We start from the raw sequence: 25728 nt of genomic DNA on the forward strand, positions 1-25728 counted from the left end.
TGTTCCAAAAAGCCGCACTCAAAAAATTGATTTTTCAGGTGGTCATATCTCAGATTCTATTGATCACAAAGGTAAAGAGTCAACCGTTTTGGATAGCCCTCGGCCTAGTGACCATTTGTATACCTATTGGGAGATATGGCGTACTGTAACTATTCTACAGTTCTAGATCAAATTTTAAACATAACACAGTTTTTCCAGCCCATGCAAATTGAGCTCTTTTACATTAGGTGTGGTGTAGAATGAACCTCAGGTGGCTTATAAAATCACTGTTTGTTAGTGGGTGATTCCCAAGAAAACCATGATTTTTGGGTATGAAAGTATCAGTTATGAGGATGGCCAGTTCTGTGTTTTCTGTTCATGGCAGATCGTCAAAAAATATTGCATTGTGTTCTTGAGATGACATTCCCTGGAAACTTGAAAACATTTTTCGGTATCGTTATGTGCTACCAAGATCTGGAGGTTCCAGTTTTGTCATACTTATGCAGTAAAATATGCAAGTAATATACGGTCTGAAGGTAAAATGTTTTAACAGACATTGTGGACACATGGCAAGGGTTCTAAGGTCATCACAAGGATTCTGAGGTCACCAAACTATGCTTTTAATCAGCACTTGTCACCAATTAAACTTTATGATGCACTGTCTCTGTATAATGGGCACTTCACACCTGCACAAATGTGTCCAAAGTGGTAACAAAAAGTGGGCTAAAAAGGGTCTTAACATGCATAAAAGGGAAGTAAAATGACTGTCAAAAATTATGTAAAACTGGAAAGACTGCAAATTCAGTAAAATGTTTCTGATAACTTTCTCACTTGTTTATGGTACAAATAGTAAAATGGGCTTTTCAATGAATTGTGATCAATGAGCAGAGTACTGATAAAAATGCAAAGCAAATGATTTTGTATCCACCTTATATTATGTGCACATATTTGTTGTTTGTAACATATATCAATGTATATAAGTGTGTCAAAGTGTAAAAATAAACTGTCATAACTTTACTGACCTGTAGAATTGGTTTTATGTAAGTTGCATTCACTGCTGTAGCAAGGAAAAGAGGGGCAATAGTGGAAAAATCCTCCTGCCACAGCATAAAAGGGTGAATATGAGGTCTGTTCAAAAACTTCCAGAACTTTGTCCACAAAATTTTTTTATGCTTACCGTATACTTATTGTGCTTGGTCTCCTCCAAAAGTCTCTCCTCCCCAATTGATACATTGCTTCCAAGGCCGTTTCTATTTCTGGAAGCAGTCTTGGTACACCTCTTGCTGGATCACGCAAAGTGCTATCTGCCAGTTTTTTTTTACCTCATCTATCGTTACAAATCTTCATCCTTTCAAAAGGGTTTTCAACTGTGGAATTAAGAAAAAGTCTACAGGAGCCAGGTCTGGGGAGTACAGAGGATGAGGCAGCACAGTGATATCCTTTTTTGTGCAATAATCACGCACCAGCAGCGTTGAATGTACAGGTGGATTGCTGTGATGAGAGAGTCATGAATTGTTTTGCCACATTTCAAGCCATTTCCTTCTCACATTTTCTTGCAGGCATTGCAACAGGCATAGTACCATCGATTAACACTTTGTCCTATAGTATGAATCCATGATGAAATAATCCTTCAAAGTCAAAGAAAACTATCAGCATAGCTTTGACATTTGACCTGACCTGACGACTTTTTTTGGTCTTGCAGAAGATTTCTTGACCCATTGTGAAGACTAAAACTTGGTCTCAGCATCATAACCGTAGATCCACGTCTCATCAACAGTTGTGATTCTCTTAAGGAATATCTCATTCTCATTCATGCAAACCAAAATCTCTTCACAGATTGCGAGGTGAAGACCTCCCTGGCCTTGACTCATGAGCCGTGGCACAAACTTGTTGGCAATACGATGGATTCCAAGATGCTGTTGTCAGTATTTCATAACAAGATCCAACTGAAATGTTGCATTCTTCTTTAATTTCTCAGACAGTCACTCTTCGATTGGCATGCACAGTTTTGTTGACATTTCTGACATCGTTGGCAGATGTCTAAGACCATCCTGAACAAGGATCGTCTTTAACTGCTGTCCAGCCATTTTTAAACCTTGTGAACCATTTGTAACACCGAGTACGGCTTAAGCACTTCCTGCACCGTTTGGTGTGTTTCTGTAAAGGTTTCCTTGAGTTTCATGCAAAATGTAATACTTTTCTCCTGTAACTCTGCCATCTCGAAATTGTGCGACACAGCGTTCTTGTCAATACAACACTGAACAATGACTAACAGACACACAAAATGCAGGTGTGTGCAGGGATGCCAATTGCACTTTACTCCAACACACATTGGCATGAAATTATGAGTCTTCCGGAACTTTCTTGAGCAGACCTCGTATATTCCTCCTGAAAAGAACCTGACACTTAAGTGGGGAACCAGCTGCCTCAATTCTCATTCTGTCTTCCTCACCAAAAGTTTCAGCATTCAAATGTGTTCATGCTTTTTTGTGCTGAAAGAGAATGGCAAAGAGACAGTGACAGTGGGAGAGAGAAAAGTTAGTGCCAGTAGGTGAGAAGAAAGTGGAGACAGTGATAGTAACAGAGAGAAACTATCAGTGAAGTCAGTGAAAAAGAGAGAGAGAGAGAGAGAGAGAGAGAGAGAGAGAGAGAGATGCATGAAGATAGAAGGAGTAGGAGGAAAAGAGAGAGGAGACAGTGAAAATGAAAAGAGAAATGTGGGGTGCCGTACATAGGCTTTGGGGGTATCTGGACCCTCCCAGACTGGCGAACTTTAACATCCATACATGTGAAGAAGTGTGCATTTTGGACCAAAATTTTAAGCATATGGGCATAGGGGAAAAGATAAGTTGTCTTAAGTAAGAGAGCAGACAGTTGTAGTGGCGAGGCTGAAAGCTGATATGGCTTACAAATTCACAGGTTAGGCTTCAGGTGCTACTCAATAATGAACTAATGTAAAATGTAAGTAAATATAAGTATACTCCATTTCATTTTATTATTTAATTTGCTTTCATTTACTTGCACTTCACTTTAAAACAAAAGGCTAAGTATTATAACAAATTCTACATTGACAAGAGGTCTGGTGCCAGCAACACTATGAAAAGGAGTGATCCTCCCTCATTCACTCCATGGTGTGTCCACATATTTCAGTGAATAGACGTCAGCCCACTTGCATATAGGCCACCATGAGTCATACATACAGCTTGGAGCATATTGTAACCTACTTGCCTATAACACTGTCAGTGGTACATTGCAAGCATTTCGCTCAAGAAATGTTTGAGTCATAGCATCAGAGTCTAGTTGACTTGTCAAATTATATTCAGTTTTCGAGGATCCCAAATCTGTGAGATGTTCATGTGTAATTGATATGAGACAACCTTTAACATGAGACCTTTCTGCTTCAGCCACAGTCACTAGAAGAGCATAAAAAGTGTGCATACATGCATATACATTTGGAAACAATCGTAGAATTTTAAGCTCTTGCTTCTCATTCAATAGTTCTGATGGTTCCAAAATAATGTATTCAAAGTTTGAAGTATGAGTTTTTTCAGATATTTAATTTCTTCTTCTAAATATGTATTCTGTGATAAATAACTTGCATGCCTCAATGACCGATGATTGTCAGTCATCTTTAAGTATTTTTCATAAAACCCAAATGTTTCGTCTAATATTTGCTCTGTTTCTAATCAGGTTTTCAAGTTAGACGCTAGATTGTCCTGAAAGGTTTGAAATACATTTATCTTGAATAAATTTTCTGAATTCACATCTTCGCTTCATTCCTGGCCTCAGTATGAAATGATTTTCTCTTTCTAGTGTGTAACTCTGGAAATTCGGCATTGGTATTACCTGCATTGGCAACAACTTTAGATCAGAGAGAATGGCATCTCAATTTTTGCAAAGATGTAATAAGGTCTCAGAGCATCTTACCACAAACTCATTGGTTGTGTTTGGAGTTTATAGTAATATGTTTCTGTAGTCAATTGGTACCAGCAACCTTTAGCTAAACTGATGCCATGATTAAACATCTGAATGATAACAAAGAATCCAGAACACCCCATACCACAGAGAATGTTTCAGCTGACAAATTTAACTTAGAGTTTCAACAGCAATAGCTATATTATCCAGATGAGCTGCTGTTGGTACTACAATGTCAACCTAAAGCATTCCAACAGGTATCAGACATAGAATACAAAGAACTTCCAACTCTGTTTCAGAACAGATGTACTGCTACTGAAAAGGTTGTAAAGAAGTTGCATCACTCCAAAAAAAGGATCTGCTTTCATAACAGCTCTTGGCTGCATGTACTTGACTTAAGCCTATGACAACCACACAGAAAATTTTGCAAGATGATTTCAATGAAAAAAAAAAAGAGTGTCTGAGCTCCTTTATAAGACCATCTAATATTACTTCACTTATCACAAATTTGTTCGCAGCATTCACTGCATGGAATTGACTGTTTCACAAGTGTTGATGGAATTGAATGTCCGTAGTAACCCTAATTTTTTAATGACAATCTACAAATTCCAAAAACCTAACTTCATTCATGAAGTAAATATGATGCAGGATAAATGTTGTGTAGTCAATATGATTTGAGTCAGGAGTTGCAGTGACAGTAATTGAATAATACTTCTAATTTTCTCTCATTTCCAAGATGGCACCCCTGACATGATGGGCACAACTAAGAAATAAATTTATTCTGAGTATCACTTGAGAGATAATGTATTTGTAAACACTTTCCAGATCTTGTCAGTCTCTGACATTGCTAATGTATATTGCAAGAACTGGATCCTAGTGACACAAGAGCTCTAACATTCCAAGGAAATTTTCATTATTTGGCTCTCCAGTTTTCAGAGCTGAACCTCAGAAGGCCAATATTCTTTGACCAAGAAATAATGTCACATCAAGTCACATGAGAGTTCCCATGTAAGTTGGCTATTTTACGGACTAACAGAAGAAGAAGAGTAATGGTAATTCTTTTCTTCCGAACATCAGCAAGGGAAATGTACATCTTTAATGTCATTTCATTTCTTCAGTTTCATGATTCTTCCAGGAGAACTGTATACAAATAGAAATGTTTTATGTTGTGTGTACTCCTGAATGCAAAATATTTTCTGTACACTCATTTTCATTTAAAATCACCTTGTGATGGAATTGGAAGTGCCTTATCTTTGAATGTTGTTGGCGGACCTGCTAAATTATAATGATGTTTCACAGCTGATTCTGTGAAAGTTAGTTGGGAAAATGTTTTGGTAGGATTTCCAACAGCATTTAAAGAAAGTGTATTTTTTGAGTCCATTTCACAGTAGTTATAGTGCATAGACAAGAAAGTGTTGCGTATTCAAGATTAAACATGAAATAGAATTGTATGGATTGACCTGTACGACTTTTAATACTGAAGTGGAAAGGAAGAGAGAGATAGAGTGGTTATGCTGGTGCTGGGGAGTTGTTCTTACATTTATAATATGACATAAAAAATATTTTACAATGGAAGGTTGATTTTTGCCAACTTAGGATGCTGATGGATCCGAACCCTTGAGCCTTGAGAGATTTGGGCACTGGGAATGATGCCATTTTCCTTTGAAAGGAAGTGTAGTATTTTCTTGCCCTCTCCAAGATTATGCCCTGCCTCTGGTGACCTAATTGTTGATGGAATGTTAAACCCTTACATTCCTTCCAAAATTGAATTGAAAAATATAATGGAAATTTATGTGTAAAGTCAATTTTGTTCATCTGCCGTGAACAGTTAAAAAACAGTTATTTTCTTAAATAAATTCATGTAAATTTAGAATCATTGTTCTGGTAAATGTATGAGTATGTTCTGCTGTTTTATTATAAGAGGCAGCATTGCTGGAAATACAATGTCTTAATTACAGTGTCTTGTGATTTAGAATGGTTTTTTGTGTTTCTTACTATGACATTTTTAAATAAAAGGCATGTGAGCGATCAGCTTTTGGAGAGGAATGTTACTGTGTTAAATTATTATCAGCAGTTACTTTGTAGATGTACACAGTAGTAGGATAGCACAGTAGTATGTCTCAACTCAACAGAACTTCACTATCCAGAAATGCTAGTAATGGTGGCAGTTGATGGTAGGCTGAATACATTATGAGTGTGCTTATCGAAAATAGATTGTAATTTGTTAGAAGCCTAATTAAGCATATGCATCTCATTGTAAGAGAATCAAACAATGGAAAGAGACTGTAGACATGTGTGCAAGTTGCGTTTGCGTGAGTGTGTGTAAACATGTTTGTATGTGTGTCTATTGCTGACAAAGACCTTAATGGCAGAAAGCTATAATTGTGTGAATATTTTTGCTGTGCCTATCGCGACTCAGCATCTCTGCTGTATGATGAGTAGCAACTTTCCTTCTCTAATATCATTGTAAAAGAATGTATTCAAAAAGACATCACATTGCAACATGTGCTGGGCATCCACAGTTTGGCTGCAATCAAAGACACCGATATTGCATCTTGCTCATTCTACATTTGACTGCCATTCCAATGCCCAGTGCAAGGTCACACGACATCCCAATCACTTGAGATGTCTAACTATTGCCATACGGATATGAGAACCATCTCTTTGTCACTGTGGCTATCTTTATTCATGAGTGTATTTTATGTACAAATAATGACAGTATTATGAAAATGATAGATTGCGGTTCACAATATAATATTCACAATACTGTCATTATCCCACCCTGGATTTTCCATTGTTCACTTATGTACAGATAAGCTGTTCTCCATGAGTCCAGTGAGTCACAGTTAGTTTTCTTTCCTCATCCTCATCATAACAGTATTTATTTGGTGTTGGTTGATACACATTCCCTGTTTTCTTCAGATAGTTAATTATAACACAAGTTTTAAGAAGGGATGTGTATCATAACTTTAAAATTCAGTGATGCAACAGTTTTTGTAGTTTGGTGTTTTTCACTTGCCAAGTGTTGTGTGATATGACTGGTACACACATGTAACTGCTGTCCCTATCACCCAAACTTGGTGTAGTTATGGAAATATATGTAGTAGCCCAAACTTGGATTAGTTATGGAAATACATGTACTAATCAAAGAGGAGTATGCTGCAGTTATGTTTTATCTGGGAAACAAAATATATTCATTCTTAAATTCTACAGAAAAGGAATCAGAATTGGACAGAAGCATGTGTCCAACTATTGAATCTCTTCACTTCCAACTTTAAGACACTGTTGGTCCCTTAATGACACTAGCATACCTGCTAACTTTCCCGTTTTAGGCAAGAGACATTTGATTTTCCACAATTTCTCCTCCCTCCCGATTTTTCCATAATTTCTCCAAATTTTTAGTCAATTATCATCAAACCTAATACATTTGTTATGAAAACCCACGATTTCCCGTTTTTTTGGGCAGTGGTCGGAAGTCCCTTACCTACTGTTTCTAATCAACATACATATCAATGTTTATAGAAAGCTGGAAGTCACATGCGACCTGTATATCAGTTGCTATTTTTCCTCATATCCGTGCATTTTGTAGAATGTATACTTTTACTGTTAAGTGTTGTGCTCTGTTTGCGTGTGTGTGTGTGTGTGTGTGTGTGTGTGTGTGTGTGTGTGTGTGTGTGTTGTCACTGTGCTTAATTGAAGTCGCTTATTATTCAGTATTTTTACAATAGGTATAAGTCTTTAGAGTGGGTGATTAAGAATGTTATTTTGTTGTCAGAGCCCCTGAAAGTCTGTATTTTTGTGTAAACGGCTATGTCAAATGCATGTTGTTCGTCCTGTAATTTATAATATAGTATTTTGATTTGGTGTTCTGTTCCTCATTCTGGCAAAAAAATGTGACTCTGTTCTCCTGAGGCAGTATTCAGAACATTTTCCAAACTTTATTGAGTCTAGTAAACATCCGTTGTTTGCATTTTGTACTCTCAGCTGATGTGACATTTGTGTATCATGAGATGGACAAATTATCTTTCAGAGCCTGTGGAAATAATAAAAGCACTGAGAAAACATTACTTGTATGAACAATAATAATAATAATAATAACAACAGGTATTAGGTGTTAAAAGTGGAAGTGATGGAGTGATAAGTGCTGAATGATTGAAGTGTTATAACAGAAATAAATCGTTGGTTAACTGTTTTCAGTTACATGTTTTTATGCACAACACACCAATCCACTATAGGTAAGTGGTTGCGTTTCCCTTATTTTACAAATCAAATTTTGGGTATGAAATTTCCTGGCAGATGAAATTGTGTGCCAGACCAAGACTTGAACTCAATACCTTTGCCTTTTGTGGGGTGTGCTGTACTGACTGAGCAACCCAAGCACACTTAAGAATCATCCTCACAGCTTCAGTTCCACCAGTACCTCGTCTCCTACCTTCCAAACTTTACAGAAACTCTTCTGCCAAATTTTGGGTAGTTCCAGTGTTTTTATTCACTTTTTTTTAGCCATGATATAGCTTTGTGATGTCATAGGGAAAGATTCATCTCAGTTGTCTCAATATTTCACTGAAAATGAGCCATAGTTTTCGGTCATTCGTACCTCCCAATTTTTAAAACTGAATCTCCAGGTTTTTTGTTTTTTAAAGTTGGTAGGTTTGCACAAGTAATGTAAATCATAAATGTTTCTTGGTATCCTTTGCCAGTATTTTTATGGACATTTAAATTACCTCATTCAGATAGAATGATGATACATCAGTTTCTCAAATATTGACATCTGTATCTACATACATACTTAGCAAACCGCCATAGAGTGCATGTGGAGAGTACCTTGTACTATTGCTAATCATTCCCATTCCTGTTCCATTAACAAATGAAATGAGGGACAAACTATTGTCTGTATGTTTCCATATGAGTCCTGATTTCTCATATCTTGTCTTTGTAGTCCCTATGTGAGATGTATGTTGATGGCGGTAAGATTGTTCTGCAGTCTGTCATAAATGCTGGTTCTCTAAGGGTTCAATAGTGTTTTGTCAAAAGAATATCTTCTTTCCTCTAGATATTCCCATTTCAGTTTGTAGATTATTTTTAATGCTGCTGTATTACTTAAGTGTTTTACTTTAATCTGACCTGGTGGAGATCCCAAACACTCCAGCAGTACTCAAGAATGAGTCACAGAAGTATTCATACATTGTCTCCTTTAAAGATGAGCTACACTTTCCTAGACTTCTCCCAATTAGCTGAATTTGACCATTCTTCTTCCCTACAACTGACATTATGTGCTTGTTCCATTTCATATCACTTGGCAGTGTTTCACTTAGATATTTAATCAGTGTGATTGTGTCAATCAGCACATCCCTGAACTGTATTCAAACATTATAGGATTGTTTTTCCTACTCGCCTTTATTAATTTACATTTTTGTCTTAAGGTTGCATTCATCAAACCAAAGTCAAATTCTCTCCAAGTCATCCTGTGTGTGGTCATTCAGTGATGACACTGTCCCATCCACTATGGTGTCTTCAGTAAACAGTTACAGATTGCTGCTCACCTTATCTGTATGCTCTGACCCTTAACAACATGCAGTTTGGCACTGTCACACACTTTCTGGAAGTCTAGGAATATTTAATCTGCCTGTTAGCTTCGTCTGTGGTTCTTAGGGTATCATGCGCGAAAAGGGCAATGCGAGTTTTGCATGCATGATTCTTTGTAAATCTGTGTTGATTTGTGTATAGCAGCTTCTACACTTTCTGGAAGTCTAGGAATATTTAATCTGTCCGTTGGCTTTGTCTGTGGTTCTTAGGGTATCATGTGCGAAAAGGGCAATGCGAGTTTTGCATGCATGATTGTTTCTAAATCTATGTTGATTTGTGTATAGCAGCTTCTCTCTCGAGGAAATTGATTGTTTGCAAACTCAAAATATGCTCAAGAATTCTGCAGCAAATACATCAAACATGGGAACGCTATGGTTCAGGATGTCCGCCTCTGTAGCTGAGTGGTCAGCATGGCTGGCTGCCAGGTATTTTTCATTCATGGGATGAGTGGTATGGGGTGCACTCAGCCTCGTGAAACCAACAGAGGAGCTACTCACCCAATCAGAAGTAGTTCTAAGGTCAAGAAACCTGACACTGACTAGGAGAGCAGTAGTGTGACTACACCCAATGATGCTGTTGACAGAGGATGAGATGTTGGCCAGTCGGGACCGACTGACCTGTCTAGGGCCAGAACATGGAACTTTACTACAATATTTACTGTATGCCAGAATGTGTGTTGCAACTTTCTCCATTGTAGTTTGTGTTGAAATGCAGATGTGCCAAAAGTGTGTGTAAGTGAAACACTTGTAATTTTTCAGATTGATCGCAAAGTGTGGGATATTGAGCTGAACATCTCTGCCCCACAAATTATATTCTTGGAACATTTCTGTGACAAAAATGCGCTCATGATTGTTGTGGACTTTGGCAAATTCCACTTCAGTAATAGAGCTGACCTGCCAAGAGCAAGCATTAATGCCAGCCAGAACAAAGAAAGTGATGAAGAAGGTAAGAGTTGATGTAAATGTAGCTATGACCTCATTTGGGAAGTTTTTTGTAATTTACTGCTTCATTTTTTAACTGCAGCAGTTGACTGACAATACTTATCATGAAATGAAATGAATTGATCAAAATTGTTGACAACATTGAATTCTAGTTGATGAAACATGGTAGTTTTCTCTTCCATTTAGAAGACTGGAAGACTATGCACTACATTGTTGTTGTAAGCAGGGAATAAATTTCTTTTGTCCTCACATTTTGTTTTGTTACTGTATTCTCCGGCTGTTAATGGTCTCTTGAGCAGTGTGGCTGCTACAAGTTAGGGTTTCTTGGGAGTTTCAATTGTGTATGGAGTACAGGAAAAAGACTCCTTAAATGCCTCTGTGCATGCTGTAATTAGTCTAATCCTTTATTCACAGTCCTTTTAGGAATGGTGCATAGGGGGCTGAAGAATATCTGTATTTACTGTGGCTAATAGTGTTTCTTGAAATTTTGTAAACATGCTTTTGTTTAATAACAGGCATCTGTCATCAAGCATTTGGCAGATGCTCTCCTATGATTAAAAAGAACCTGTGACTGTTATTGTTGCCCTTTTTATGTGTGTGTTAAATATACTCTTTTATTCCCATTGACTGCATTTTCCTGCATCTTACCAACAGAGCGAAGCATGCAACATCCCATACCTATAGTAGTGTGCACTTAAGAAATCGGCTGCATGATGCATTCTGCAGAGAGAGAGAGAGAGAGAGAGAGAGAGAGAGAGAGAGAGAGAGAGAATGCTCTGTGGTGTCACCATTGTGCACTCTGTCTCTGACCCATGCCTCATCCTCTAGATGTTACCTACCCTGATAACTGGCAAGTCTGAGCGACTGTTTCAGCTCCCGACTCTCTCTAGTAGAATTTAGGTGCTGTAAAAACTACCTTGTTCCATCTTAACATAATACTTGTGGTGTTTGCTTTTTGCCATCCATAATTAACACTACAGTATCTAATTAAACATCAGTGTATCTAAACTAACATGAAAATCAATGCTAAATATTCTATGCGCACCTTGAAATGCATGCTGCAGGCAGACACTTCAGAATGATACTCTTAGCTGGATTGTAACTTGGTACACTGCTTCTTGCCACTGCACATCACCTCATCACCCACCTTTTTGTGTGCACCCTATTATAGTACTGAGTCTATGTGATAGTTTCATTTCATACCCCTGAAAAGTGTTCCACCCATGTGTTAATATGAGTTGACTGAATCTAGTCGTGACTCGTTGATGTTGTTCTCAAAGTATGCTAATTTTCTGAGTTTCGTGAAGTACACAAGTTTACATTTCTGATCATTGTAAACAGTCGTTACAACACTTGGTATCTTACTAAAATTTGATGAATATTTCTGCAACTTTGTTTCTGACAGTACTTAGTTATACGTAACTGCATCATCTGCAAAAAGACTGAGGTTGCAATTAATATTGACTGCCATTTCATTAATGGATACACATGTGTGACAGCATGTACTAGTTAATAATGTTCCAAAACATTGCACATAACAATGGGATTTTTCCAGGTCCCATTCCTCGGATTCTATTGGTGATAGAAAGGTAGGGTCAGGTTTTTTGTGTAGCCCTAACAGAACTGCCCTACAATACAGAGTCAAATTTTCAATATTAAACAGTTCTTCCAGCATAGGCAAATGGAGAAAATTGGTTGGTTCTTTTTGCATTGTATGTGGTCTATCGTGCGCCTTAAGGAGTTTCTTGAGGCGCCATTTAGTTCATGAGCATTACCTGAAAAATGTGAAAAACATGGCTTTCGTGTACTGAAAGTGAGCTGTTTTTCTAAGATGGCAATGTGCAACAAATAGCTGAAATTCTTCAGATATATTCCTAAGAACTGGATCTCAAACAACCTTGAAAATTTTCGTGATATCATTCTCCATTTCAGAAATATAGGGGGTTCAAAGTTACCCTACTTGAACACATAAAATATACATGTAAAATACGGTGTGTGGTGAAAACGTAATTTATAAAGTGACTTAGCACGGAAAAATATGCTGTAAATAGCCTCCATTATCATCAGAAGGGTTTGGGGAACCCCATGTTGCAGCACTGAAACACATGAAAAATTTTTGTGCGTGTAAAATCTGGTCTGAGGTGTAAAATTAGTTTTGTGTTATTTTAATTTCACGTAAGTAAACTATCAAAATTTTACTGGCCCATAAAGTTCTTTGTATATGAGTGATATGCCCTGCTGTAGCAGGAAAAACAAGGGAACTAGCAGAAAAATGCTTCTATCGGAGCACAAAAAGGGAAATCTGCTCCTGTTTAAAAAAAATTCCGGTTGTAAGGTGGGGTACCAGTTGCGTTATTCTGCCTTTGTCAGCACCTTTAAAATCTTTCCTGAAAATTTTGGCTCGTGAATGTATTTGCAGTTTATGATGAGGAAGGAGGAGACTTTTGCATTGTGAAGGAGATGTAAAAGTAATAAATACTGGAAGACAGTAGACAATGGCTGTGATGTAGAAAGAGCAGAGGAAACAATGGGAGTATGATAGAAAGAGAGGGATGTAGTGCCTGTGGAACATAGTTGACAGTGACTGAACAGTGAAGCAGACACTGCCAGTGGGAGAGGGAAAAAAGGAGGAGAAAGCGGAAGTGGATGAGAGCCAGTGGTAATGAGAGACAGAGTCTATGACAATGACAGTGGGGAGGAGAGAGATAGTGACAGTGAGAAGAGACAGCAGCAGTGGGAAGGAATGAAGGAGATAGCAGTTGTAAGAGATAGAGCAAGAGGAGACAGTGACAGTGAGAGGAGACAGTATTAGTAGGATAGAACAAAGGGGACTGTGGCTCTGATGCAGGAGACAATGGCATAGACACACAAAGAAATGATAACAGTGAGTTGGTTAAATGAGGGAGTGTGAATGGCATACAGGAGTGGATGGGAATGAGCGATTTACAGCGATGGATTAGTGAGTGTGAGCGAGTAACAGTTATGGGAGCTTGAGTGAGTGAGAGGTGAGTTACATGTTGAAAACAGTGTGAATATATTCATATGCCAAAATGTTTGGGAAAAGTTTTGAGGATGCTGAGGAAGGCAGAACGAGGCAGCTGACACCCCACTTTTCAGTCAGTCTTTCAAACAGAGCACGTGATACACTGAGTCGAAATAGTTTCTGAAAGTTAAGAAATGCTGCATTCAGCTGATTGCCAAAGTTTTCAGGATGTCATGTGAGAAAAGTGAAAATTGTGTTTCACGTGATGAATACTTTTGGAATCCATTATGATTGGTATGGAAGAGATCATACTGTACAAGATACCACTATGTTTGATCTCAGATTATGTTCTGATTCTACAACAGATGTATGTCAGTGATATTGGACGGTAGTTTTATTGATCAGTTCAGCTACCCTTTTAGTAAATGGGTGTGACCCGTGCTTTCCTCCAGTAACAGTTTTTGTTCAAGGCACATACAGTATCTTATGGTTAAAATGGGATCCAACTCAGTTGCCATTTTTATATAGGATCTGGCAGGGATTCATCGGGTCTTGGAAGCTTGTTTAATTTTAGCGATTTTAGCTACATCTCAGCTCTAGTGACACTAAAATGGGTATCACTCATCCTTGCAGTGGTGCAAGAAGTAAACCAGGGCTGTACTTTGGTGTTTTCCATTACAAACAAGCATCTGAAAGCAGGGTTCAACATTCCTGTTTTTGCTTTGCCTCAATTTCTGATCCTGTGTCATACACGAGTATCTGGATACTAACTTTGGTACCATATACAGCCTTTATGTCTGAGCAGTATTTATTCAGATTTTGTGAGGTATATTTCAATAAGATTTGGCGAAGGTAGTCATTAAAGGCTTCTTGCATTGCCGTCCTAACAACCAAACATATTTCATTTACCATCTCTGCACCTGGAGCCCTAATCTTTGTTTTACACCTCTTATCCAGTAATCACTTTTTTTCCTCCTTCATTGTAGACCATGGAGGGTTTCTCCCTGGTCAACTATTATTTTAAACTTGTGCCACAGCTCTACGTATTCCTGCCCAAAGATAAATGTTTTGAGTTTTTCTTTGAGATATGATGTGACTGCCTCTTTATTTTGCATATTGAATGTGAAAGTTTCCCTACTTGCTTTTGCCACCCTTTGTACTTCAATATTGATTATTGATACAAATGCCTCATGATCATTGAGAATGTCTGTTTTATAACTAACAGCAAAGAGGTCAGTTTTATTTGTTGCATTAGATGTAATTTATTTCCATCTTTTGAGCTATCTGTTTCAGGAAGTTTATAGAGAAGGTATTTAGTAATATTCTGCAGTATGTTTTGTCTGTCCTACCACTAATGAAACTGTAATCATCCCAGTCAGTTGTTGAATGATTTAAGTCTTCTCCAGTGATGACAGAATGATTGGGGTTTTCTTTAATGTTTTTGATTACATCTGAAGGTGAGCCCAGTGATAGGTACAAAGATCCAATTGAAAATTTATCTTCACCCTTCACACCGAGATTTGGTTGAACAGTCTCGTGTGTAGTTTCCATTTGTCTTGGAGGATTTTAAGTTTCTTAACTGCTGTAACAAATGCAATGCCATATTTTGCCATTAGCCTATCTAATTGATACACAGATCTACTCCAAAAATCTCACTTTTGTCTATTTCAGGGTATAGTCATCTATCTTCAGTAAGTGTTATACGAGCTCCATTGCTTTTTAGGACTGCTTTGAACTCTGTGCAGTTGATCACTTGCAATTTAATAATTTCATCTGAGGGAGACATTTCTTTGGGTCTTACATTAATACTTTGGAGTCTCCTACAGCTGCCATTGTATGGATTGCATTCATAAACACTAAGTTTACATAACAGTTGTAGAATGTTGATAACTGTGTTAGAACAATAAGTGAGCAGAAAAAAGTGAAAATTTTGTAGTAATCGCACAAGTTCCTACACAAGTGTGCATATTTGTCACACTTTTATGTTTCATAAAGTGCACAACCTTCTTTTCTTGTCATTAAGTGTTAGTTGCCACTATTGCACCAGGCTGATACTTTTCTGAAATCTAACTGGATATTACTAAAACTCTGAGACAGAACCTCCAGGTAGATAACTCCAACATACATGAAAAGTTTGAGATTGCAATATTATCTTATAAGTCATTGATGTATAAAATGAACAACAGTGATATGCTTTCTGGGGGAAACTAGATAGTTCTTCAGTTGGTGTTGACTCTCCATCCAGGATAAATAACTGTGTCACGCTGTCATGAAATTTTCTATTCATTTGCAAATCTGGCTAGATACTCTGAGGGGATATATTGTATTTAGAAAGTGTGAATGTGTTTCTGAATCAATAACTTTTCAAAAGTTTTGAAACAATTATATCTTTGGCCACTATCTGGATGGACAGTTTGTAGCTTTCATGCCTACAAAAGGCTCTACATAATTTATAACAAAGTTGACATATAAAGAAGGTGTTTTAAAGGGGCCTTGCACCTGTCTCGATACTGCAATACAGTGGGCTTGGTGAGTGTGCTTTACTCTCTCACGTATGGTTGAGTCTTTCAGGAGGTTGAGAGTGTAGGCCCTATGTGGGCAAAAGAATGGGAATGAGATTGGCATTGAAATAAAAGAACACCAATATAATTTGTAGGTAAAGAGGATACCAGGTAGATAATGAGGGGAGTACTCACTACAGCTGATTGTTGGTGTTGGATATAGAGTTATGAATGTGGGAAAATCCAAGTTACCCTGATTCTTCTGGTTCTTATTTATGTGTGTATCTGCCACAGAATGCCTGTTCTGTACAGTCATTGGTTACCTAGTTCTAAACAGGCATTCAGTACAATGTTCATTGACCAGTCTTGATTGAAACCAGTAGTCAAGCAACTGTACATTCAATATATTTACAATATCGTTGATAATGATTGTGTACCTTCTCGACATGTTTCAAGTTATACAAAATAAGTTCATTCTTTACTTTTAACAGTAAAATAATTGCATCACATTTATTGTTCAGCGTTTATCTATGTTATTACACTGTGTTTAGTGCTGTACCCAGACTTACTTAGTACAACCGGTGCCCCAAAATATCAATATTTGTGTAATATCAATATTTGCATACATGTATGAAAAATATATTGTTCTACTACTAGCTTATTAAAAAAAAAAAAAAAAAAAAAAAAAAAAAAGTGAGCAATTTCATACCACAGATACAGTACTTACAAATTGGGAATAATATTAAGATTACAAATAATGGTGATCCTTATAAACCTTGCTGTATAACGCACCAGTATTGTCACAGGTATGAGATATTACATTCATCCACTTGGCTTCAAGAATAACAGAAACTGTTAACCAAACTTAAGCATTCAACAGAAATAAGAGCTCCTAAAAAGTTCCTTTTGCAAGCCAGTGTCCAAAGCAAAAATATAATTATCTAGCTTTTTGGTAAGACAATTGGTAGTATGCAGCATTTACCATATTCAGCATCAAACTTACACTAAAGGATATTAGTTTCGGTCTTTCTAATTTATAGTTCCTTTGACATTACAGGCATCCAACACTATAGAGAGAAAGCAGTGCAACTTGATCAGTTAGTGAAAAGGTTCACTGAATAAAACATAGAATTCATTAACGATTCTTCTTTAGTCATTGCTAAGTTCATTCTGTGACTGTACCACAACGAGAATTAGCAGTAGCTTTGCAGTTAGAATATAAAGTAATAATAACCATGTATTCTGTGTTCAGTAGCCATGTTACCATGGCACTTAGTAGAAACTGAGTTCTAAAGTTTGTGAATTATTAAGGCCAGAGACCTTCCTGAATTCAACTTCTTTTTTCAACTTTTCACTCTGCACTCTACACAATGTAACCTACAGAATGTGGCACAATACCTTTAGTGATTAACATTTAACAACAGTATTTTATTGTATGTAGAGAAACTGGAAAGAATTTCAGTTATTACCAGACAAAAACTCTAAATGAAGTCTTTTACATTGAGACAGCATTGAGATCACAAATATTTTATACAAAAGAGTTGACTGAAACATGTATTAGATGAAAAATCAGTTATTTGCTGAAAAGTTTGTTCTAACAGACAATGTAACACACAACATAATCTTTCCCAAGCCAGCAAGTAACTTTGTTACCAGTTATTTCCAGGCTTCTGTAGCTTTAAACAACTTGCTGGTTGGGTTCTTGTACGATATTTCCAACCAAAATGTCTGCTGCAAGTTATCACTTTTCCAAACACTAGTCACAAATATCTACTGGTATGTAATTATTCTTCATGCTGTATCATTGCAGATTGAATGTGTCTGTCCCCCACCAAAATCTCCAAAGTCGTTCCTCCTTTGACAGTGTTGCCTTTCTAATCAGTCTGTCTGTTGTTAATCCTTTTCCAGAAAACAATACTTTGAAATTTCTCTCTTGCTCTTTAAACATGCTGGTTAACAACAGTGGATCGCAGTACTTACAGCAATACAATGATATTTACTATTAGAAATACTTAAATTATTACCAGCATTCAGACAAATTTTATCTTTAACATTTGGTAACTCTCGTGCGACAGTAAAGCATGCTAGCACCATGACCTAGCAGATGCAAGGGTTACTCATACACTAAGGTGTGCCAGTTATTACCTAAGTGGCTCTTGTGTGTCAGTTCTACCATTCTTATCTCACGTGATTTTTATGCTGGAAGCAAACATTAAATGGAATTAGTCAGTACATGTGGCACTGGCATTCACTTAAGAGTGCTTCATTCTGTTAACCATATGATAAAAAACTGAAATGTGACTTGTAGATATGTCATATATTTACTTACCTTTTGTAGATATTAAGTACAACACATTGGGGATATACAGTTATTTTCATTTTTCTCTGTTTTCATAGTGGGCCTCTTGGCACTGTGAGCTGTTGTGACAGTACTTGTGTTTATTGTTACTGTTATAAGTCATAGGCACAGATTTTTCAGCTTAATTTGTCTTTTCTACTCATTTTAGGGAGTTCCTCAAGATTTTTTTTGTCTTCAAGTAAAAGTATATCTGTAGCTATTAATTTAAAGACACTGCTAATTGGCTGCAGGAATTATGTTGGTGGTTGGTTATTTTCCTCTTGTTATCAAATCGCCCATTTTGGCATTTTTCAAACAGTTAAACTTAAGCACACACTTCTTTGTTGCAATATTTTATTTTAGTTAATGAAAAGATGCTCCAGTTGCTAATACAAACTTCATAATATGCCCAAACCGGTCGTAGACTTAATAAAGTTCTTGTTAGCAATTGGAGTGGCTTTTCATTATTAAACATACAGTTTGGGAATCAGCACCCTCTGAACACGGAGAAACTAATAATATTTTATGTTGCTTTTAGTGTTCTCAATCTATTGCTTGAACCGTATTATTTTGCAGACGAATTTCAGACACCTTGTTCCACACCACCAGGAAGTCAGACAAGTGAACCTGAGCTTTCACAGATGCCTTCCCTAGTGTTGCACCCTCCATCCAGAAATGAGGACTTATCTGAAATCTCTCTCCATCAAAAATTGTATGACAGGTAAAGTTTTATTGCACTCCTAATCACCTCACCTTCTTACTTTCTATGCATCATCCTGTAAATATGTGTTTATAAGCTTATTGCTGTTGATGTAAACTGCACATTAGCCTGCTGCCGTTTTCAAGAAAATACATAGGTTTAAAAAATTACTAAACATTTGTTGTATTGAGGAATAACAGAACTAAATAATAACAATGTTTCATTTCAGAACATGATAAACTAACCAATTTTACAGTTTTGAAGGAACTACCAATTAAAGGAAAGGCTAATCACAGATAGGTTGTTAACTAGAAACAACACTGGCTAAAAAAGAATGATGCAAGAGATTATAGTTTCATGCTAAAAGCTGAAATAGAAATAAGTAATACCTAACTAAACTGGCAAGATGAGAAAGTTTAGCTAACTGAAAACTTCACATTTTCAGATACTTAAAATATTGAAAGAAATTTTAGGTTAATTTCAGACAATCACCTCGTTGCTAACAGGCAGCGGTGATGTCACATTACAAATAGTGAAAACAGATGTATGAAATAAGTGTGCACTGTTCAATGTGAGAATCAAGTTAATGTATTTTGTTTTCTTGTCTTGTGAGTGTTAGTTCTCAAAATTATTGTTGTCAAGGACAAAGCTTTGACAGAACCAGAGATGCTAAGTATGTCAGAGCCATAAGCAGTACGCATATTATTAGAAAAGGTAGCATAATTAACAGCAAGTAATACAGAACTGCGTGGGTTGACAGATACGTGATCATGACAGTAGGGTGTAGGTTTGTCAGTCGCAAGTTTAATTGCTCCTTTTTCTGGTAAGGCAACTGAGGATGTGCAGGCGTTTGTGGGAGACCTTGGAAATTTGGCTGAGATGGAAGGTTTGTCTGATAAGGAATTATTTTGTGTTGAAAAATTGAGACGGACAGGGTAAGCTAAAACTTATGTATGGTATACAGAAGCTCTTAGGGGAGCCGCAACATTTGAAGAAATTGGAGAAGAGTTAATTCAGAGATATACAAAATGAAATAGCACCAGACACTGTAGGGAAGAATCAGGGGTAATAACTATGAGAAATACAGAAGCTGTGGAACAATTTGTGGATAGAATAAGGAAAAGTAATGGATGTGCCAGTGGATGGAGACAGGATGCTGCAGTCAATGAAATTATTTTGCAAGGAGCTGAGCAGAGGGTGCTTGATGCCATCTTCAGAGGTTTTCATGCAAAAAAAAAAATGTCAAGACATGGTTGGGCTGGGGGTCTGGCAGATTTGCCACAGCAATGCAGTTAGCTATATAGTGTGAGGAGATTGATTTGTGAACTGGAATGCAGGGTAAAGGGGCAGTATTTGCAACTTACATAAAATATTTCAGGTATGGCTGAATGGGGCATGTAAGGAGGCAGTGTCACTAGCGTCAAGGTTATGCGAATAAAGTAAGAGGAAGTAATAGTTTTAGAAGTAAAGGACTGGGTAAGAATAAGGTGTTAAACAGCAGCGGGGAGTCCCACGTCCACCCATGGTCAAACCCAGTAAGATTGGATGCTATGAAATTGTTTGCAGAGGTGGACTGTGCAAAAAGAGGAATAGCAGGACAAAAGGATTGCAGGATATTATTGAACACAGGGGCGCATGTATCAGTTGCCAATAGTGATCTGGTGAAATGTAAGCAGTGGGACCCCACTACAATACAGTTTGCATGGGGTAGGGGATAAAGACGTCACACCATTAGGATTGGTTTACATGCGCTTTTGTACAGTTCAGATTAACATTGTGTAGAGATTGTGCCATATGTGAGTTATGTTAGATTTCTTATTTAGCATTCTCCCATAATCAATCTTCGGCAACGTAGGGTGGAACTTGATGTTTGTTAGGTGAAGCCATTGCCAGTGTAGTGATGTGAAGAGAGTGTATCATGAAAGACGAACAAACTCATTAAACTGTGAACGATCACACTAAGACTTGATTTTCACAATTGTGTACCAAAGGGTACTGGGAAATCATTTAGTTCAGTGCTGAGTCTAGCTTGTTGATAGGAATTTTATGCATGGTGGAACCATTAGAAGAGAATGGATTATTAGATCAGGTGGGTTGCTTTGTTAATAGAGGTATTCTAAGAATACAAGAAATAAAGGGTGAAAAGATGGGATTTGTTTTTATAAATAATTTTAATGCAGAGGACATAGGATTAACAAAGGGGTTGTTAATTGCTAATATGGATATTCTGGTAGAAGAATGGGACACGAGGGATGTCAGCCACAGACAATTACCAGACGCCATTGAAACTTCCTTACAAGGAAAAGTGATGCACCTGGAAGGAAGCAATAGGGAATGGACAGAAAAATTACTATTGGAATTTAAGGATTTACTTTTTCCAAAAGGGCTATTACCATCTACGCATATTACACAGCATTGCATACCAACAAGAAATTAATCATGAGTGATCCGCAGACCATACAGAATACCTAGATACTTACAGCCAATTTTGAGGAATTTATCGATCAGCAGCTGAAAGATGTAATAATTGAAGAAAGTAACAGTGCATAGGGGGCAGGAATAGTTGCGTTCAAAAAAGGATGCAACACGAAAATATAGGATAGGTTTTGTTGTGATTACAAACATCTAAATGCAGAAACCATAACAGACATCTAACCTTTGCCAAACATGACAGAAACATGGACCATTTAGGACAACGCAAATATATTTCAGTGAAGGTTTTGAAGAGTGGTTATCACTAGATAGAGGTTGCACCATAGTATTGAGACAAAACACCTGAAACACTTCAAAGGTTGTTGGACGGAGTCCTCAGAGGCTTAAAACCATGGTAGTGCTTAGTGTACCACGGTTACATAATTGTCTATGGAAGCGATATGCAGTGATCCAAGGGAAGGAATCCTACGAACTATTGCTGCTGGTTTGGATTTGTGGGTATTGCTAGACCATTGACGCAGTTGTTAAGAAAAAGGTAATAAATTTATGTGGTCAGAAGAGTGCCACCATGCTTTTGAAGAGCTAAAAGAAGTTTTAGCATCGAGCCCAGTATTGCTATTTCTGGATTTTAATAGAGAAATTGTTTTATCATGTGATGCATCAAATCTTGCTCTGGGCTGTGTTTTGTGACAAGAGGTAGAAGGTGTAGAACATCCAGTAGCTTAAGCATCAAGACAACTAAATTCTGCAGAAAGAAATTATTCCACAATAGAGAAAGAGATGGTAAGCCTTATTTATGGAATCACATATTTAATACGTTATCTGTACAGTGAGAAGTTTAGATTAATAACAGATCATGCAGCTGTAAATTGGTTGTTAGGGTTAAAGGATCCTTCTAGCATGTTGATGCGATGGCCTGTAAAACTAAGTAAGGTTGATTTCAAAGTTATACATAAACCTGAGGAGAAGCACAGAAATGTTGATGGCTTAAGGAGAAAAGTAGTAGTACTGCATATTGTGGGTAATGAGGGTAATGAGCATAAGAAATGGCAAACTGCACAGAGAGCGAATGACGAATGTAAGCAGTATTTTAAACAGTCACAGTTTTGTGTTCAGGATGAGCTGTTACGCAGAGAAACAAAGTTGGGACTGTGGTTTGTGGTACCAGCGAAGCTAAGGAATAGTGTGCAGATCTACCAGCTGAAGAGTAGCAGAAAGGTATTGGTGGAGGTATAGGCAGACGGACGTAAACCAGTATGTGTGGAATTGCATACAGTGCACACGGAGAGCAGATTGTGTCGAACAAGAGTTACAGAGGTTACATGAAGCATTAGCACCATTCAAATTTCTGGGGTTTGATGTTTTAGATCCATTCAATAAAACACCTGCAGGGAATAAGTACATACTCACAGTTATAGATCATTTTAAGATATGTACAAATGGTCGCAATGCCAAACCACTAGGCAGCAACAGTGGCATGAGCACTTTTGAATAATTGGATACTGAAGTTTGGAGTGCCTGAAACAGTATTAAAAGACCAGGGAATGAACTTCATGTCAAATCTACTCAAGGAATTGTGTAAGTTAGTGAATGTGAAGAAGTTAAGGATGTGTATTCTCCATCCACAACCCAATGGAAGAAGGGAAAGAATGCAAAGGACAATCAGGATGATGCTAGTTCATCACACCACCTGCAAAATTTATTTAAAGTATGTCTTCTCTGCCTACAACTCAAAACAGCATATGAATACAGGATTATGAATCCAGGATTATTGACATATGAAGTAGTATATGGTCATAAAACTCCTCCACCGTTCGACATATTGAAAACAAAGGAAGGGAAGACTGGAGAGTTTGTTAAGGAATTTGCCAGCATGATAAGGGAAATTTGAAATAGAGTACAGAGGGCAAATACGCAAGCATTGAAGACACAGGAAGAAGCAGTGGCCCATAATGCAAGAATGCCACAGTGTAAGGTTGTTTAGCGGGGCGATGCTGTCAACTTCATATAAACCAAAGGGAAAGACAAAGAAGTTTTCTGCAGAGTATCAGGGGTCATACCAAGAGGTACAGACTATGTTGCCAGTGAATGTCAAGATTAAATTGACAGCGAGAAAAACAATCGTGCATATAGGGGAGTTGAAACCTTTCCAAGGGCGTGTGGAAGTTATTCTAGGTATAGGAGATGTGAACAAGAAAGGGAGAGTGAGAAGAAAGATATCAGAAGGTGAACAATAGGCTGTGAATGAAACGGTAATGAGGAACCCATCTGGATTAAGACAGAGGAGATAGCCGTTTAATATATATTTTTTGTTAGGTATAGATTTAGTGTAATTAGTATAAGCAGCTGCAGAGCAGCATTGAAATTGAGGAGGATTAATAGGTATTCCTGCACATAGATGTGCAAAAAGACGAGATGACACGGTTCATAGCAGGACTACTGGTCTTCATTGGGGTGGAAGTGTTAAGGAATCTGTACCTGGAAGGGGGAGTGCTGTTCACCAAGCAGGAAGATGTAGTGATCAAAGGAAGTGCTGGAGTATATGAGAGAGTACATGGAGCATACGAGAAAGTAAGGAGTGAGATGACCCAGGTACTGTGGGTTACTCCCCATACGTGAAGGAAGAGGGGTTTGATCAGTGCTGGAGGTCAGCTTATGAAAACAATATTTGGCAATGCTTATGAGGAAGACATTAGAAGGGTGAACGACACTGTAGAAGAGGTTAAGTAGTGTGCAAAAGGGAACAAACCCATGAGTGATTGGCACATTATGCAGATTACAAGTTTAGGGAAGGACGTATTGAATAACACAAGACTACTACTACAAGTGACTGGAGAAGTAATGTGATATGCTAGAGATGCAGAAGGGGCCGTTAGTCAGAAGTAGAAGTCTTAGAAAGGCAAGTAGTTACGAGTAAAGGGTTCCAGTCCTTAGAAGATGGTGTTGGGAAACACAAGGGAAAGTAACAGTACTACAGAAGCAGGTTGTGAGAGGTCAGCTGGGGGTAAACTTGCTGTCACCAGAGCAATATTTAGATGGTCTAAAGAAAGTACAGAAGGGAACTGCTGCCAGAGTTGGGGTTGTTTTTAGAACTCTAACACAAAAGTTACCTTTTTATTTCAATGTAACTGTAGTATTGATGAGAACTGATGGTGCAAAAGTTTACATCTCCATTTCTGAACCAATAACAGGGAAACAAGCATGTTAAGACTGCTACATAGTTCATGTGTATGCTGTAAAATGGGGGATATTGAAGAAATGTGTGAGAGTAAAAATTCAGCGACTGTTGTTAATTGCAAAAGACATGGGAAGATATGTAGAAATGATGGAAGCAAAGTTACGAAAATGCTACCAAGGGGAAATACAGTCTGAATATGGTAATAAGAGAGGGGCAGGATTCCTGCACAGTGAAATTGCTAATGAGACAAAAGGAGGTAAGAGAATGCAATAAAGAAGTGTCAAGCCAGAATTGTGTTTTCAGCGGGTCAGGTGCTTTGGTTGTACTCTACCTTTGACAAGGTGGTAGTAGTGGCTAGTTGTTTTGCACAGGGGAAGCTTAAATCAGCAAAGAGGCTAGAATTAAACAGGAGTGGTTTATTATTAAATGGAACAGTGTGAGGGATAATGGACCTATTTTCCATCTGTCCACTGAGATTTTAGCCTTGTTTGTATTGGTCAGGGGAACCCGTGGAAGTGCAACCTGGTGCAGATCTAACCAACTTAAATCAAACTCTAAGGCCAGAATTAATGCAGTATATAAACATGTTTTTGAACCATCAGGAGGGACAAGTCTCCCTGGAAACCTTATTGCAGCATGTAAATTTATATCTGGAAAATCAGTACAGGAAAGAGAGAACCGTGATTATTGTCGTACCAACCACTGCTGCGACACTTGTTCTGCTGAGTGCACTCTTTTTTTTTTGGTACATAGAAAATGAAGTTGGGATTAGGCTGTCGTTCAGATTCCAGTGGATTGGATACCCTGAGCGTAAAAGCAGCAGAATGAAGATGAATGCACAAGGGGGCAGTATTAAGGATAATTGATTCATTTTAGCGTGCAAGTTTGGAATAAAGAGTTAAAAGTTATTGTGCGAGAAACCTAGTAATGGAATAAGTTCCATGGTGTTTGAGTTAAGTAGCATGGCAAGCAGCACAGTAGAAATGCGTAAGATTAAGTGATAGGGTTAAGGAAACCAGTTGTTAGAATAACTCTTAAGGAGGTGAAACAGGACCAGTAGGGCCAGTCAGCAGGAACTCTAGTGTAAAGGATAATCTAGTTTAGATGACTCCAGGAACCAAGTCTTGATAAAAAGGAGGGCAATGTAGTGTATCAAGCCAGAACAGAAGTGAGT

The 25728-nt window shown here is 37.7% G+C and overlaps 1 protein-coding gene across 1 annotated transcript in view; it reads left to right on the forward strand.

The window, feature by feature from the left end:
* Positions 1 to 25728, forward strand: part of LOC124787832 (vacuolar protein sorting-associated protein 13D) — a 557316-nt gene that overhangs the window by 63222 nt on the left and 468366 nt on the right. The window contains exons 10-11 of the mRNA XM_047254770.1: positions 10239 to 10425; positions 18820 to 18964. Of these exons, the coding sequence (XP_047110726.1) occupies positions 10239 to 10425; positions 18820 to 18964 (332 nt within the window). The remainder of the gene's footprint in view (positions 1 to 10238; positions 10426 to 18819; positions 18965 to 25728) is intronic.

The sequence above is a fragment of the Schistocerca piceifrons genome, chromosome 3 (genome assembly GCF_021461385.2).
Source record: "Schistocerca piceifrons isolate TAMUIC-IGC-003096 chromosome 3, iqSchPice1.1, whole genome shotgun sequence".
Classification (NCBI taxonomy): domain Eukaryota; kingdom Metazoa; phylum Arthropoda; class Insecta; order Orthoptera; family Acrididae; genus Schistocerca; species Schistocerca piceifrons.